Source organism: Tursiops truncatus, chromosome 1 (assembly GCF_011762595.2).
Source record: "Tursiops truncatus isolate mTurTru1 chromosome 1, mTurTru1.mat.Y, whole genome shotgun sequence".
NCBI classification, from domain to species: Eukaryota; Metazoa; Chordata; class Mammalia; order Artiodactyla; family Delphinidae; genus Tursiops; species Tursiops truncatus.
In genome coordinates, this window is record NC_047034.1 from 131,110,880 (window position 1) to 131,129,579 (window position 18,700).

General features: G+C 41.0%; 1 protein-coding gene across 8 annotated transcripts in view; it reads right to left on the bottom strand.

Moving 5' to 3' along the window:
* The window catches only part of PATJ (PATJ crumbs cell polarity complex component), a 359,130-nt gene that overhangs the window by 49,474 nt on the left and 290,956 nt on the right, over positions 1 to 18,700 (bottom strand). For all 8 annotated transcript variants that reach the window (XM_073789059.1, XM_073789054.1, XM_033865626.2 and 5 more), the window contains one exon: positions 16,283 to 16,416. In XM_073789059.1, coding sequence (XP_073645160.1) covers positions 16,283 to 16,416 — 134 coding nt within the window. The remainder of the gene's footprint in view (positions 1 to 16,282; positions 16,417 to 18,700) is intronic.

Consider the following 18,700-nt stretch of genomic DNA (forward strand, 5'->3'; position numbering starts at 1 on the left):
CTCCTCCACCAACTCCCTCCCACATTCATACCTGTGTGTATTTAAATAACACTCGGGCTTCCCTGGTGGCGCAGTGGTTGAGAATCTGCCTGCCAGGATTCGAGCCCTGGTCTGGGAAGATCCCAAATGCCGCGGAGCAACTGGGCCTGTGAGCCACAACTACTGAGCCTGCGTGTCTGGAGGCTCAGACTAATAAGAAAGTAATTTCCTCTTGGTAGTTGTGTCGAGAGGCCGCGACAGTGAGGGGCCCGCGCACCGCGATGAAGAGTGGCCCCCACTTGCCGCAACTGGAGAAAGCCCTCGCACAGAAATGAAGACCCAACACAGCAAGAAAGAAAAGAAAAGGAAAGAAAAAAGAAAAGAAAAGAAAAGAAAAGAAAGAAAGAAAGAAGCTTTCATTTAAAAAATATAAATAAATAAATAAATAACACTCCACCCTGGATAACTCAGTGACTCTGTCTACCAGTACCAATGACTTCTTTTAAAACGCATCTCTTCTAGAAGCGATCTATTAATCATTTCCCTGTGGGTGGGTTGCTGGCTTATGCTGAACAGGGGCTGTAGAGAGAAATGATTATGAGCTAGGCTTCTGGAATCAGACTTCTCAATCCAAATCCTGGCCCTGCTACTTCTGGCCATGGGAAGACTGTTAACCTCTCAGCTGCCCCATCTTTATATGGTTCTAACAATATTATCTACACATAAAGCTTCATGTACAATGCCAGCACATAGTAAGGAAGCGATAACATCTCACTTATTTAACATCTCTGTGCCAAAGAGGCCACATACTGCCCATTGGTGCCATTTAGTCCTCATAACAACTAAGCAAGTTCAGTGTTATTAGTCTCGTGTACAGTTAGGGAAAAGGTGGTTCAGAAGGGTCAGATTTGACCAGGTCTTTGCAGCTACTAAGTAGAAAAGATGAAATTCCAGCTCGGGGCTGTTTAACACCAAAGCCTGTGTTCCTATCACTATTGCAAGCTTCTCATCTGCTTTAAATATTTTATTTTGCACTTGTATAAAGATAAGTGCAAAATAAAACTTGGGATTTTCCATATGGCATCAATTCTGTTGAAATACTGTCTCCTCAGCTCCACAGCAAAAACCTTGAGGGCATGAGCCGATCATTTTATAGACAGTGAACAGACAAGTGTTGAAGTAAAAATTGAAGCCTTAGGCTTTAGAGGTGGGGTGATGATCTATGGGTCTCAGCTGCTAGTGTTGGTACCTGATTAGGGGTTTGCACGACACAAAGCATGATGGGGAGGCCCTCTCCCCACCATATATAAAGTCTTCCTTAATTCCACTTGTTATTCGTATCTCCTTCTTTCCTTCCTTTCACCTTTTCAGTCCTCTTTCTGTGTACCCATATGATTCACTGAATGATTTTTTTTCTACAGGAGCAGAAATAGAACAACATTATATACAAGTGATAAACTGATGTTTAAAATGAAAAGTGTTCAATCCAAGAAAACAGATTAATTTCTCCTAATGGCAGACCTCAGACTCATTTATAGATGAACAAGACTGACATATAATAAAAAAGTAATTTCCTCTTGGTAGTTGTGTGACTTTCACTGGGACAATAGGAATTTGAGTAAGATGGTCTGTTTACTTACCGCCTGAGGTAAGACCAATAGTGTCCCCTAGAAACTCTAAATTACTCATTTTACTTGCCAACTCTAGAGCCAGAGAAGAATTTGATCAGTGAGTTGGAGAGTTTCTCAAACAATGGGTTTTCCCTAAGCAGAAGGGTAAGGCAGGATTTCAGAGATGTAGGAAAATCTTCTGCTTAAAAACTTCTCCCTCACCAGTCTATATCTGAAACATGTTTAACTTGAAAAAAATTTCTTTATTCCACAATTAAGGACAAGTAAAAAAAAATAGAGAGCCAGGAAGAAGTAGCTGGTTAGCCAATTCATCATAATGTTTAAGGAACCACTGTCTTAATGTCCGCATTCCTAAAAGAATAAGTATTTATTTATTTTAAGATATAGATAAAATATGCACATGGTATTAGACTCAAAACAGTATACACTGAGAAGTTTCTCTCCAGCACCTGTCCTTCACTCAATTTCCCTAATCAGAAACATACAGTATTAAGTTTCTTGTGTATTTTTAAAGAGTTAGTCTATATATCTATATTTGGAAAGTACTAAGGGCACCAAATACTTGAAGGTCGTGCCTTCTTTTATCTGCTACCTACTTTGTTTCATGAAATTCTACTGGAGCCAGGTAAGCATCACCTCTTCTATGAAAGCTTCTTTGACCCTCTTCCCTGGTAGAGTGGATCAACCTGTCCTGTGGGTCACTACTATATCTTAGCATTATTGAACTCACAGTATCACGATAGCTTGTTCATGGATCTAGCTCCTATACCACCTCCTGCCCTCAGTGGAACCCTTCCAGACAGGAACTGTTCCCAACTCCTCCTTGTATCCTGGTGCTGAGCAGGATACGTGTTTGCTCATGTATCCTGCTCAATAAATGTTTACTAAATGATCATCAAGAAATTTGCTGGAGATAGAAAAAGGCATCAAAATGACCCAGAAAGAGGAAGCTGGCAGGGTTAGTATGTCATAATCTTACCGTAATCAAAACAAGTTTCTGATGGTAAAAGTGATATACAACCAAAATACCCATCACACATGGATATTAAATCCATCTGAATTTCCAGAGGATTTACTTTAGCTTGGAGAGCAATTTTAAAAGGCCAAGTATGAGGGATTAATTATCATGGAGCCCCACAAAAATCACAAACACCTCCAGGGGGATTTAAACTCTGAATTGCTGGAAAAGAATTTCACAACACGTGGTAATGTATCCTTAGACAGTGTCAGAGTCATCAGACACTTTAGCCCATCAATCACCATTTTCTTTACTGTTCAAGCTGCCAACAAGTAGATAAAGTAACTCATAAACACACCAACCATTCAGCAAAAGGAAATTTTATTGCTGTCACAATAGGCCTATAACGCTTTAAGAAGCCATGTGTTAGAAAAATTAACTAAGGATGCTCCTGTGGACCGAAGGATACCAATAAGCAGTGTGGGTGAACTATTTCCACAGAAAGAGATTTTATAGTTTTCATTTCTAGATATTCAGTGGATTGTTTTAACAAGCATTTTAGGGCAAAACTTTGATAAAGAATTGTATAATAGACATTATTATAAAGGACTACGTATATATGGCTTAATTTTACTGCTTGAAGGCACATTTTACTTAATTTGGATTTTGCTCTGGAATTAAATCCAATTTTTGTCCTACTCATAAAAGCCCCCGCACCCACTCCTAAGGGACATTTTAACCATATAAAAGTTTCCCATTAAATTTCACATTTAGGTGGAAAACACACTTACTGATGATCCAAAGAGTGTTACATCCTGTTTTCCTGCTTTACAGGAAAAAAAATCCCTCCTAACAAGAAAGACCTATGAGGACTAAAAGAAGAATTTAAAATGTCATATATAAAATGGGCATTTTTTGTCCCTGTGGAAGAAACCGTGGTTCAGATCTGCAGCCTTACAGGATTAATGCTACTTTTAAACGTCATTTAATAAAGTTCCCTCTATGGCTGTCACTGCTCAGAAATCATACAGACATGTCTTCTATACAGTAGACCACTTTCTCAGCAGGAAAGCCAAACCAATGAGAGGTGATAATACAGTGGGGGTAGTAAAATGTGCAAACCAAAACTACATTCAACTCTACGCTGAAAAACACATGCAGATGTATTAAGTTACTGCTTTGTGATGTCTACTGCCATTAGACAGTTTAAAAAGAAAGTGTGGGTTACAACTGCTAAAGTATATCTCACTTTTAGCAAAGTTGAAGGGCTCCAAACTGTATTTATATAAATAAATGGAGTGTCTTAGAATATGTTTTTTTTCTATCCCAAATCCTTTGTGACCACATCTTTAAAAACCTAGCTTCCCCATTATATTTCAATTAGAATGTGATTTGCACTTTGATGCAAAAAGTGGTTTGAAAAAAAAAAAAGGCAGTAGGGTGTGGAAGAAGGACCCAGGACTAGGAGTGAGAGGGGTTCAATTTTCTGACAGCTCTGCAGTAGCCAATTCTACAAGGGGTTCTGCATGAACCCCTTTGTTCATGATACTTACCATCATCAGTAAAGCACAGAGCTGAACTATGTGACTTCTAAAGACATTCTAGCTCCAAAACTTTAGACCTTGATGAACCCATACCGTGTGCACAGCAAAGCAGAGAAAGCCTCTGTTTTACACAGATGCTTAGGCCCCGCCTAGGAATAAGACCTCCTTCTATTATTATTTTTTTAAATTTATTTTACTTATTTATATTTGGCTGCGTTAGGTCTTCGTTCCTGCATGGACTTTCTCTAGTTGTGGTGAGCGGGGGCTACTCTTTGTTGCGGTGTGTGAGGTTCTCATTTCAGTGGCTTCTCTCGTTGTGGAGCACGGGCTCTAGGTGCGCGGGATCAGCAGTTGTGGCACATGGGCTCAGTAGTTGTGGCTCGCAGGCACTAGAGCACAGGGTCAGTAGTTGTGGCACACGGGCTTAGTTGCTCCGCAGCATGTGGGATCTTCCCAGACCAGGGCTTGAACCCGTGTCCCCTGTATTGGCAGGCGGGTTCCTAACCACCGTGCCACCAGGGAAGCCCAAGACCTCCTTCCAAATGACAGACCAGAAGAATAGCAACTCTCATAGGCTAAGAGAGATCAGAAAGATATGGGGGCTGGGTCGGACTGTATTAGTTATCTTTTGCTGCAAAATGTAGTGGCTTAAAACCATTTGTTTGTTCATAATTCTGTAGGGTGGCACTCTGGGCTGGCCTCAGCAGGGCAGTTCTTGCGCTCTACGCTGTGTCAGTTGGGCTCTCCTGTGAGGTTGCAGTTAGGTTGGCGGGGGCCTCAGCTGGGATGGCTGGGTCCCTCTCCCTCCAAGTGCTCTCTCCGTATGGTGTATGTCATCCTCCAGGAGACCACTCCCGGCTTGTTCTCAAGGTGGCAGTATTTCAAGAGGACAAGAGCTAAGCTGTAAGGCCTCTCGAAGCCACACAATGCCACTTTCACTACTATTGGTCAAAGCAAGTCAATGGGTCAGCTCAGATTCGAGGAATCTGAAAAAACTGCACAAAATTTATGGTCAATTTTTTTTTTTTTTTTTGCGGTACACGGGCCTCTCACTGTTGTGGCCTCTCCCGTTGCGGAGCACAGGCTCTGGATGCACAGGCTCAGTGGCCATGGCTCACAGGCCCAGCCACTCCGCGGCATGTGGGATCCTCCCGGACCGGGGCACGAACCCGTGTCCCCTGCATCAGCAGGCGGACTCTCAACCACTGCGCCACCAGGGAAGCCCTATGGTCAATTTTAATCTACTACAGACTTTATCAAGTCAGCCAGAGGAATCTTCCAGCCTGTCAACAATGGAAGGCAGCAACACATGGTGGGAATGGTACTGGCTATGGCCACATAAACCTGTGTTCAGATTTTAGCTCTGCCACTTATAGGTTTGTGATATTTCTATCACAACTTAATATTTCTATTAAGTTAACACTGTCGGAACCAGTGTTTCTGTCTCTGTAAAACAGAACTCAGAAATCCTACCTGTTAGAGTTTGAGGATGAAATAAGATTATATATGTAATGTCAAACAAAGTGTCAGCCAAAGAGATTTTAAATAACTGCTAATGAGGGCTCCCAATACATATATATCTAAGGTTTAAGAGGCACATGTGGCACATAAAGGAAGGAACACATATATGTCAGAGCGATCAAAATTCACAACTCTAAGGATGAATGACACCAGTCTTGGTCCATTTTTTTAATTTCTAATTTTCCTGTTACAATGCTGATCCTACAATATAACTGATTGCTTCTTTTCGAGAAAGATTATGCAACAAGGACATTTTAGGTTGTTTTTTCTCAAGTCATGGACTGTTCAGGGCTAAGTCCAACAGACCATCCAGATGCCAACAAGATGTAAACCAGACTACAAGAGTCCTGTTCCCAGATATTTTGATTTTTCTGTTTCAATCAAGTTGAAACAATTGTTTGTGGATTCTGTATTTGCAAATTCCCCTGCTTCCCCAAATCAATGCTCTTGGTGCATTCACGGTAATTTGCAGACGTGAGCAGAGTGGTGAAAAATTTGAGTTGCTTGATTCACTTGTTCCTAGCTGAGGTAGAACAAGGCAACATTATGCTTTCTTGTTTCAGCTCTCATACTGGAAACAAGCTTCCCTTAAAGGGTCTTCTTAGTGCCAAATGTTTCGCATTTTTGTGCTGTTATGTGCCTTACCGAGAAATTACATGTGGTAGACAACCTTCATTCAATTATGAGTTATAGAGCTGTTGGCCATTCAATGTTAATGAGTCAACAATATGTACTGAATAAAGTATCTTTAATCAGAAACACACATAAAACAAGGTTATATATTTATCATCGGCTAAAAATGTTGTGACCAGAGGTTTGGAGGAGGAATCTAACCCTGTCTTTCCTCTAGAAGCAATGGTTTAGTATTCATTAATTCAGTGTTTGCTGCAACTTTATATAACGTAATTACCATGAATAAGAACTGACTGTACTTCCTCTTGTTGCTTTTCCCTGGTGTTACCTGACTACAACAAAACTGGGAAACCTAATGTGAAAGCTGATAAAGGTAGAAATGCAGACATATGCTATCTGTAATAGAGATGGCAGGACTCATGTGGCCCAAGGCAGCTCTTGGCTGTCCTTGGTACACTGAGGCAGTGGGTTGATTAACCCAGGGTGAGAAGAATCAACACATTTTTCTTATGCTGTGGCATGTGTTATTATGCTTATACTCAATGTGTTTTGTGGATCTATATTTTTTGAACCAATTACAAGGGTAAAATGCAAAGATGATCCAAGACAAGTTGCAAAGTAGCTAATCTTCCCTACTTTCAGACCAAGAATCTTCTTCCCCTTCTTTGATGCAAAAAGTATTTGGCATACCCTCATCGATTCATAAGAAGCAAAAGGTTAAGAGGTTACTTTCAATATTTCATAAGAACATGCAGGACCCAAGGCAGAATGTAGTCAATAATTATCTTATTTCCTTTGTTCTAAGATGATTTTTTTCTCATTTAACAATTTTATAATTTGGAGTACATTTAATGTACTGCTTTCCCACCATGAATACAATAAGATTATTACTTAAGAAGAAGTATAGTATTTATCAAATTGATGTAGTTTTGCTTGCCAACCTCATAGACTGAATATATAATTGTTTCTGTTCAGAAAACCTGAAGGGGCTATAGTTATAGAAGGGAAGTCAGCAAGAGTCAAAGGACCTTATCTATCACACTTGGAATCACAGTTTTTAAAATCTGGATTCTCTATTCTGCTCCCTTTTAAACAGAGTTCACAACACAGATTTTCTAAGAATCTCAGAACACAGTCAAGACTCCAATTAATCCCCATAAAACTCTGCTACAAAAGAAACAGAGTCTCTATATATCCTAATCTCAATTTATTCATCTATTCTAATATGCTTGGGGTAGGGTATGAAGACTTGCACCTACCAAACACTTCAAAGAGAAGGAAAAGGGATCACAGTGTTCAGTACCTATAATTTTGGAATACTGAAATATTCTCACGTAATAAACTATAGATAACATAAATAAGCATTAAATCAGCAATAGACATAGAGGCTCTTTTGACATAAAAGTAAAAGTAAGGATTAGGGACTTCCCTGGTGGCGCAGTGGTTAGGAATCCGCCTGCCAATGCAGGGGACATGGGTTCAAGTCTTGTCCGAGAAGATCCCACATGTCGCGGAGCAACTAAGCCCGTGCATCACAACTACTGAGCCTGCGCTCTAGAGCCTGTGAGCCACAACTACTGAAGCCCACACGCCTAGAGCCTCTGCTCCTCAACAAAGACAAGCCAGCCCAATGAGAAGCCCGTGCACCCCAACGAAGAGTAGCCCCCGCTCGCCGCAACTAGGGAAAGCCTGTGTGCAGCAACAAAGACCCAACGCAGCCAAAAAAATAAATAAATAAATTTTTTTAAAAAGTAAGGATTAAATGATCAGTTACACAGGAAGCAATCTCTCTGTGTGTGTGTGTGTGTGTGTGTGTGTGTGTGTGTGTCAAAGCAATGGACTAGGTAAGCTTTCCTAAAACTCAAACTCAGGGATTGCAAATTCTTGCACACTATTTATATGTAACTAAAACGTGGAATGAAAATCACAGCAATAAAACAGCTAATATAAGAATTGCTCTGAGGGCTTCCCTGGTGGCACAGTGGTTAAGAATCCTCCTGCCAATGCAGGGGACACGGGTTTGAGCCCTGGTCCAGGAAGATCCCACATGCCGCGGAGCAACTAAGCCCGTGCACCACAACTACTGATCCTGTGCTCTAGAGCCCATGAGCCACAACTACTGAGCCCACGTGCCACAATTACTGAAGCCCACGTGCCTAGAGCCTGTGTTCCATAACAAGAGAAGCCACCGCAATGAGAAGCCCGCGCACCACAACGAAGAGTAGCCCCCGCCTGCCACAACTAGAGAAAGCCCGCGTGCAGCCACAAAGACCCAACGCGGCCAAAAAAAAAAAATTGCTCTGAATATATAGAAATGTTTCACATTTTAAGACTTTGAAAAGCTTTCTCTTCAAGCTCAGAAAAGAAACTGTTTTATATTTACTTAAAATGGAGTTCCTCTGCCAAGTCTGATTTAGCAAAAAGTTGATACTTATCAATATGAATATTATTTTTCATACTGAAATATAGGTTTAAGGAAATGGGATAATATTTGCATTATAGTTTATAAGTCCCTATAGTTCCATCTGGTACTTATTTATCTAAATTTTACTCAGCTTGCATAATATTTTTGCTTACAGTCATATCCTTTAAGATCAGAAATGCCCAGATCTGGAAATTCAGAGGTACTATTCGTTAACATTCTTTCAGTGTGATTCATGGACTTTTTGCAAACTCTGCTTTGATTTAAAATAAAACTAAGGTAATAAGATGTTTTGTATAAAAATACATGACTTAAGCAATAACAGTAAAAGGAACTTGGCTTTGGGGGTTTACACGCCAAAGCAAACCACGCTCCTCATGAAACAGACTGTGCAAAGTTCATTTGAAGGAGAACAGCAAGATAAAACAATCAAATGTAAAATAGTTTTCTAGTTTGCTTACTTTAAAAAATATCTAGTGCTTTAAGTTGCCACAGTCCTACAGTTAAATGGTCAGAAGCTGTAACAGCTAGACAATGGTATGCAGCATGGTGAAGTGTTAAATCAGGTCACCTCAGAACCTGACACATGGTTATAGCTAAAGGACAGATATTCTTCACGTCAATTTCTAGATGGAAGAACTTCGCCACATAGTGTCCAAATGGGAGAGTCCTTCTATCTTGATGCTTCTTGCTAATGGACCTGCCCTAGAGAACTTCTGTTTAATAAGAATGAATTCAACTGGTACTAAATCAGGTGGTGAAAAAGTTACAGGTGTGCAACTTGGAGAGAAATGACAAGATTCTGAATATGACATTCCCAGGCCTTTTTAATACTACGAATATCTAAATTTTACAATCTATCCAGGGAATCCACTGACCTCATTTACAACAGGATGGTACCAAGAATATAAAGATAAAACAATTGCCCTAAGTCTAACTGTATTCCTCTTGCAAAGAGATAAGCTTGTCTCCGGACCCAGAAGAATACCAGTACAGCAACTAGGACTTATATTTATGAACTTTCCTTTCCAAAAGTGATAACAATTAATAGCTTCCCTAAAACAAAACAACAGAACAATAATTATGCCTTATTGTCTAGTTTAAAAAACTCAGGACTTTGAAGTTTTAAGAAATTTGTGAGATAGGAAGGCAAAGGGGGTGGGAGGAGAATGAATTTTCTTATGCTATCATTTTGCAAAAGAGATTTATAAATGTAAATGTTGCTCCTTGATTATAAAGCAAAGTCTAATAATAATAATATCCTTGCAGAGTGGCTGCCTGCCTTTGTCAAAATATTTCCTGAGATGGGGCACTCACTATCCCCAGGCAGTTCATGCCATCTTTGCTCAGCTGATGTTTAGGAAGTTCTTCCTTAAAATAATGTGAAACCTGTTTTTCACTGGGCACCTTGGGAGCACCTGAATTGTTCTCATCCTTCATCCACAAGAAGATAACCTTACATGCTTGCAGAAAGTCATTGTCTTCCTTTTTCCAGTCTGTTCAATTCTTCCTGAGATAACGTGGTTCCAACAATGTTCTTGTCAACCACATAGTTATGCCCAGAAATGAACAGAATACTCTAGCTATAGCTAAAACCGGTCAGAGAAGCACCCCAGACAGATCTAACGGCATGTGCCAAAGCCTTGCATCAGGTGGGAACAAGGCTCATTAAAGGAACTGCAAAAGGCTGGCATGGCTGGAATTCAGAGTGAGTACAACGAGGCTGGTTAGAGTCATATTTTTAAGTGTGCAAGGCTCTATATGGGGTACCAAAGACACAAAATAAACAGGTCTGTTCTCAAGAAGCTTAGGGTCTGGTGGGTGAGATGGATAACTCCCTTTCCCAGGTGCAGGTTGACGACACAGAGTGGTAGTGCTAGAAAAGGGGTCCCAACAGTGTGGCTTTTGAGTCAGACTGTCTAATTAAACTCCAACCGGACCAACTACTAGTACTGTGTCCTTGGAGAAGTTACCTCGCTTACCTGTGTCTCGGTTTCCTCACTTATAAAATGGGGATAATGCTACTACTTCTCCTATAGGATTGTTGTGAAGGTTAAATGAGATGATGTTTATCAATTATGTATTAAGAACAGTACCTGCATCACTTTTTAAAAGTTTGATGCTGAAAAACAAATGGCTAATTATCTAGAAACAGAGTCATGTTTCTCAATATGCAGGAAACATACTAAAGACACACAGATGAAGGGAGCAAAGGATCTACTTTAAGACGAATGTTTAACGATAATTAATAATAACTGAACTCAGTGTAGACAGGCACTGAGAAAAGTCCTTAATATTCTTTATCTTAATTAATCTCCATGCCAACCTTCCAACCTTAAGAGGTAGATTTGGTGGTCATCACCACTGTTTTACAAAGGAAGAAGCAGATTTAACTCAGAAGGGTTAAGTCTCTTGTCCAAGGTCCCACCACAGTTAAAGATCTGGGATTCTGATACTGCAGAATCAGCATCATTACTCTGCTATGCTGCCTGTTAGGTTTAATAGAAACACTGTCTATAGTCTGGGACCTTTGACAATGGTACTCAGAGAAAGGAAAATGCAGAGTGAGGGTTCTGGAGCAACTCTCCTCATTCTTTCTTCACTTCATTTGCTCAATCCCAAGAACAGTTCAAGTCTGCCAATATGCTTAAATAAAACATTTAAGTTTTTCTTTCTCTTCTCTAGAATTCCCAAGACTGATACTAAAATAACCCCCATAAATGACACTGGAGAGCTGTATTTTAGTTCTTCTGAGGACACTGCAAATAAAACTTCTAATCAGTAAGCAAACATTTCTGAGAAGGGGGCACTGAGGGATTCCAGGACAGGTGTAAGAAATATGATGCAAGCATCATAAGAGGTAAGAGTCCATGGTCTTCCATTTGGCAGAATATGCCAAGTCTTCTGAGCCACAGGATTTCATGCAAATTACCTCTCCAAGACCAAAAAGGGGGCGGAGGGAGACAGGATGAAAAGATGGCTAGATAGATGGATGGAAGGAAATTTTAAAAATATTAATTAATACACGATCTCTTTTATGTAATGTGCCTTATCTGGTTTCCTGGCTGCGTGCCTCCCTTAAATGCAATTGTTGAAATCCTAGTGCCCCTGCTCAAAGGAGGCAGGGTCTTTGAGAGGTGATAAGGTCATGAGGGCAAAGCTTTCATGAATGGGATGAGTTCCCTTATAAAAGAGGCCCCCTGGGCTTCCCTGGTGGCGCAGTGGTTGAGGGTCCGCCTGCCGATGCAGGGGACACGGGTTCGTGCCCTGGTCCGGGAAGATCCCACATGCAGCGGAGTGGCTGGGCCCGTGAGCCATGGCCGCTGACCCTGCGCGTCCAGAGCCTGTGCTCCGCAACGGGAGAGGCCACAGCAGTGAGAGGCCCGCGTATCACAAAAAAAAAAAAAAAAAAAAAAACGCAAAAAAGAAAAGAGGCCCCCTTGCAGAGCTCCCTTGCTCCTTTCACCATGGAAGGATACAAAAAACCTGCAACCCAGAAGAGGGCCTTCATCCGACCATGCTGGCACCCTGATCTTGGACTTCCAGCCTCCGGAACTGTGAGAAATAAATTTCTGTTGTTTGTAAGCCACTCAGTCTGTGGTATTTTGTTACAGCAGCCTGAACAGACTAAGACACCTGCTTATAAGAAACACATAAAAATTAGCCTGTATTAATTAAATCTAGAAAGTTCATACTACAGATTTACTTTTTTCCACTTTCCAGAGAAATTCCCTATTTTAACAGTCCCTATTAGGATTTTTCATTGGTTGATCCCCTATATAGACCACAAACATTAAAGGCAGTAGAATCAACTTAAATGAGTGTGTGAGCTCTTTAAGGGCAGGGTTATTTCATTCAATTTTGTATCCTCAGCACTAAGCAAAGAGCAGCCTTTGAGCAAACACATGCTTCCTATCAGAGGAGCCACACTCACCAAAAGCAGATCTGGGGACACATCATATGGTTAAAACAACAGAAGAAAAGGTTGTCACTGAGGATTGGGTCCAGGTGTGCTCCTCAGCCTTCCCAAGGGAGTCACCCTCAGCATTACCTTGGTATTTTAAGAGGTCTATTTTAGATGACTGGGTGCAAATACAATGAGATGCTAAGTGAGATCTCCCTCTGTGATCTCAGAAACCACCTGTCTTGGATCCAGAGAAACTACTTATAGCAGATAGAACTTATGTGGTGTCAAGACCAAGTCCCAGAGGCTTAATTCCTTTAAAGATGGCAAAAAAATGTCTGTTGGACACACAACAAAGAGGGCACAGAAACCCTAACTGGGCGTGGGGAAAGGGGGGGTGGTTTGGGGCAAATGCTTAAGAAGGATCACCAGCCCTTAGAATGTGCTCTTTCCCAGCACCAGAGCTAAAATAAGGATGCATATCAGGATGCAAATAAGCAAGTGCAAAGGTGCTTCTGTCAGTGGATCTCAACACTGTCCACGATTTCCTTTAATATGCTCTCATCTTTGTTTGCTAACTTCCTGCTGGCTGGATGCACTCCCAGGACCTGATTGGATCAAGTGACCTGGAGTGTCAATTAGGCTATGTGTCCCATATCAGAATTTGGAGCCAGGCGGGGGGAAAAGGAAAAAAGAAAGACCCTCACTGTGGTAAACAATGGTTTTATTTGTTAAAGCACCTTCCACCCACCTCCTGTTCAGCCTCACCAAAATATCATGCCTATATATTGTGAGTCTAACTTACAGCTTTTGATGAGGTACCTGAGGTTAGGAAATAAAAGCTGTGTCTCATTTCTCATTTTTAAGTGGTGCTTCCAAGGACAATGGGATTTGCAGTCTCAAAAGGCAGAACCATATATTATGAATCTCAAGACGCTCTTAAAGAATTTTTTTTGGCTGCCTCATGGTAGCAAGAGAAGCAGAGCATGGTATTTCTCAAACAGCCTCTCATGCAGGATGCAGAAGGTGATGTCAAGCAGTGGAAGCCCTCAAGCTGGTGGCCAGCAGCACAAATGTACACAGTATTAAAGACCCAAGAGCAGACAAGGCACATCTAACCAACCCACACAAAGCAAAAATCAAATCGATAACAACGAAAGGAAAAAAAAAAAAATCAGCCAACAAACTCATTCAGCTAGGCCAGACATGCTGATTGAAGTCTTTCAATTCCCTCTGGGAAATCTAATGCTCTCTTATTTTAACCAGTTATTAAGGGACGTATATTTACAACAAATAAATCAGGGGGTGACTTTTTCTTTATGAAAGAATTCACTGAAGAATTTCCTTAAAGCGTAATTTCTCTGGTTCATTTCAAACAGAACTTTATACAAATTCAATTTATTTACTATTCAAGAACATCTCTTTGGGAAAACGAGGCAACAGGCTATGGGAGGCAGACATCTCTAATGTTCAAGGTCAACCAGCAGTCTCTGAAAACTACCCCGATGGCCTTCGTAGAACAATGATATATATGTATATACAGAAAATCTTCTACTGTTTACAAAGTCTCTGATCCTCACCACAACCCAGTGACTTGGGATTATTGGGCTTACTTAGTATATGTGGAAACTGAGGCTTGGAGAAGGTACATGTCTTGTGCAGTTGCTTACCATGTACTAGGCACCAGGCTAAGGTCATCTCTTTGATCCTCTTGGTAACTCTACAAGGTATTACAGTCCCCTTTAATAGATCAGGAAATTGAGAGGTTAAGGAACCTGCCCCAGCTGGGAATGGTAGAGAGGAAGTATGGCTGAGAGCTAAAGGAGAGAGATGGTCAGCCATCAGCTCCCAGATCAGCTGAGGAGAGATCATGGAGGCTGGAGAAGCAAGGGAAGATGTGGGGCGGGGGCTGGAGGAGGTACAGAATCTTGATGGGCGGGTAGGTGGTGCAAGAAGAGAGCAGTTTGAGGGGAGGTGAGAGAGTCTAAGAGGCTGGGATGCATGTGGGTCTGGGTAACACTGGTCTGGTCCTCTACTGGTGGTATATTACCTCCTGGTACAGTAGGAGCTTGCTGGATGGCTGAAGTGATTCTATGAACTGTTCAAAGGCCAGATCACATATAATTAGAAGGCATTATTAAAAGCACAATTTGAAAATATAACCTAGACCAAATCACTTGAAGGGAAGCTTCTAAGGAAGAGTTTGCCCCTTTCCTCAATGACAAAAGCTGAACAGAGAGCATTCCAAGCCAGACAACAAACAAAGTAGAAAAGTTCTGGGACCTTAAGGAGCCAAAGACCCATGAAAGGGCTGGGAGCTAAAACTGGCTGAGCTGGCTGACTCCAGGTGTTCCCAATTCCACCCAACCTGATGAAAACGTCACAGTGCACGCTGGACGCTACACACAGCAGTTCCTGCCTGCACAGGCCAAGGCGGAGTAATTCAGGAAATAAATTATTCTGAACCCTGGAGAAAAGGTTTAACAATACTTTAATTGAGCTGAAGGAAATAAAATCCTTTAATAAATAAACACCAGCCTCTGCGCACATTCAGGTTCAGGTGGCTCACTAGTAGGGTCAAACTAAACATAGGCTTCTCTAGATCAGTCCGGATAGCGGGAGAGAGGGGGAACATGACAAGGAAACATGTAGAAGGCGGTAAGACCCTGGTTTCTGCAGCCTATGCTGTTCTTGAGTTGCCTAGTGCCTTAGGGGACTAATATTCATTACAGAAGAATAGAACAGGATTCCCTGCCCCCTCCAACAGTACTAACACAGAAACATATTTCTGTCAAAAATGGAAAGAATTATTTTGATACTATACTTGTTTTAACTGTAAATATATAATTTACTTCTTACCAAATAAAATGAGCAAAAGAAATACCAAAATGTTCATTTAAAGGCATATTCATTAGTAAGAGTGGTTGTCTCTAGGGCGAGGCCCTGGTTGGGATCGGGGGTGGGGTTGAAGGGCAAGGCTAGGGCAAAAGGATAGGAGGGAGATTTACCATTCACTTTATATCCTCTGTGTCAGTTTAACTTTGAATAATGTGCATGTATTACTTATTCAAGTAATACATGCACACTGATTAATCACATTTTTGTAAATCAAAACCCAGGAACTTCTACACTTTAATGGCACTGTTGATCAGTGACAATCAAAATACTGAATAATCAAAGATCCATAATTCAAGTAAAAATTAACGTTCTAGACCAATTAAAAAAAATTACCAGTAGACGTGAACATGGTCAAAATGAAGCCAAGCCGGGCTTCCCTGGTGGCGCAGTGGTTGGGAGTCTGTCTGCCGATGCAGGGGACACGGGTTCGTGACCCGGTCCGGGAAGATCCCACATGCCGCGGAGCGGCTGGGCCCGTGAGCCATGGCTGCTGAGCCTGCGCATCCGGAGCCTGTGCTCCGCAACGGGAGAGGCCACAACAGTGAGAGGCCCGCGTACCGCAATAAATAAATAAAATAAAGCCAAGCCTAAATTTTGGGAGTGGAGTAAGTGATGTACACTTTTATGTAGCAGTCCACTATATAATAATGATGATAATGATCATAATAACAATAGTTCATATACTTACGTACTACGAAAAAGCGAAGTCTTCCACAGAAGTGACCCAAGGCCATAATAAGGCTCAGCATCTAACTCTGTGCCAGTGGATATAGTTCACTTCTAGAAACTTACCAAGGGTGTGTCTTTTCCTCCCACAATGCTGAGACCAAGCCCTGAACGCCCCTTGGATATTTCTATAATCATTTCCTGGCCAGGAACAATGGGACACGTGGCAGGGTCCACTGACATAGGAGCATGGAAACCACCTGAAGAAGGAGTGAACACAAGAATGACTGGCAAGTAGGAGATGCAGCTCAGCTTGCACACTCACTGCTCGGGGAGTGCGGCGTTTACGTGTGTTTATCATTTCACTCTTTTCCTCCCAAGCACCATGAAGTGAAAAGCTGGGTCACTACTGCCCATTCACCCGGGGATGAAACATGACGGTCCTATGACACTTTTGAGATGAAAACAATAGCTACCACCAACCCACACGATCAACCATTTTAGTTATACTTGAAATTTTTAAAATCTTAATATATACCATGAAAACTGGTATGGAAAAATTTAAGTTGATTAAATGATTAAGTACATATAGGTAGATGTTATAATGAGAATAAAGACTGGTATAAATGCTGAGCTACAGTTATAAAATACTAATTAAGAAATAGTGCTTAAGTACTTTCAATTAGAGCATATCATATGAGTTAAAATGTATAAAGTATCTAATCAATGAAGTATGGCACAACTGAAAATAACATCACCTAAAAATGATCCCCCAATATAAATATACATAGTAAAAAAAAAAGTGTTATAAACACAACACTGTAGAATTAATTGCCGGGTCCATAACTGAAAAGCTTGTGAAAAGAGTTATTGCTGTTTTACTTTTAAAAATCATTGTTTTAGACTGGGATTTTCTAAAAACTGGGGGAAAAAAATATTAACACATATGCATCTTCAGTCAAACCTAGCCCACTGAAAAATCCAAACATTCAAAATGTGAGTTTCAAGAGACTCTTATACAAATAATATTTTCTAGAGAATGTCATCTTTTTTGATAACTGGTCTTGATCATCATGAGTACTGATTCTTACACAGTGATATAATTTGGTAAAGGTCTGATAATAAAGGGCCCCATCTGCTGGTCAGCTGCTGCTAGTGCACAGGGGCTAAGCTGAGATCCACAGACCTCTGTACAAGTTGGGGCCAGCACACTATGGCCCGAGGATCAAGAATGGTTTTTATTTCAGAAGGTTGAAAAACAAAAATCCAAGGAAAGATAACATTTCAACACATGTGAAAATTATATGAAATTTAAATTTTAATGTCTCTAAATAAAGTTTTACTGGAACACAGCCCTCCTAATTCATTTACATCTAGTCTACGGCTGCTAACAGCAGAGCTGAGTAGCTGCAACAGAGAGACCACGTGGCCCGCAAGCCTTATATTTACTCCTTGACGCCTTACAGAAGAAGTTTGCTGACACTTGGTAGAAAACAAAAGAACACAGGCCCTAAATAAGCCTGTGAGGGCTCTGCTCTGACTCAGCGATAATCACTGTCTTCAGGACCAAAGGGCACAAGTTTCGGGGTGGTACAGAAGTGGATGTGAGTTCCCAAGAAGGAAATTAATAGTGGGTGCAGCTGAGGATCATTCGTCATCAGAAAAATGCACGTAATCATTATCCAGGAGGCTGTCTGAGGAATTAAAGAAACAATGTGCCTGAGGTGCCCAGCCCAGGGACTGGCACTGTGTGGCTTTCATACAGGTACCGCTCCTGACCACGTGGAATTTATTAATCGAATGGCCTCTTGTGTAACAACGACACAACCTCGCAACAATTTAAAAAGGCCATATCAGAAGGCTAGTAAATCGTAAACCTAATTTGACTCGAGATCTTTTGGCAACATACGTATTTCATGCTACATTGTTCACTAATTTCCAATAAAAACAATGTATGACAGTGTCATAGTTTCGTGGATGCTTTAAATAGTTTATACTCCTTATGTAAATCACTAGCTTAGTCTCTTGAGTGAGGAGAGAAAACATAGTAAGAGATACTGGAGGAGGCATTTCTTTCCCTCCTCTGCTTCTGCCTCTGGCTACCCTGTAGCCAGTCCTGAGTCAGTCTTGGTATTTATTTCTCTCATAGAATCCGGCCCAAAGCCTGACCCCTACCAAGCCCCCAATCAATGTTTGGTAAGTGCATGGCTGAATGAATACAACTTCCACAGATTAAATTGTGGGATGATTACTTTCTGCTATAGAGGTAAAGATATGGGATATATATTATCAAAACTCAATTGGTCTACATTGGAGTCGTCAAACTTTTTTGGTAAGAGGCCACACGGTAAATATCTGGAACTTTACAGGCCATAGAGGCTCTGGTGCCGCTACTCAACTCTACCCTTATGGTGTGAAAGCAGCCGTAGACAATACCTAAACAAATGAGTATTCCAATAAAATTTTATTTATGGACACTGAAGTCTGAATTTCATATAATTTTCATGAAACATTCTTTTGATTTTTTTCAACCTTTTAAAAATG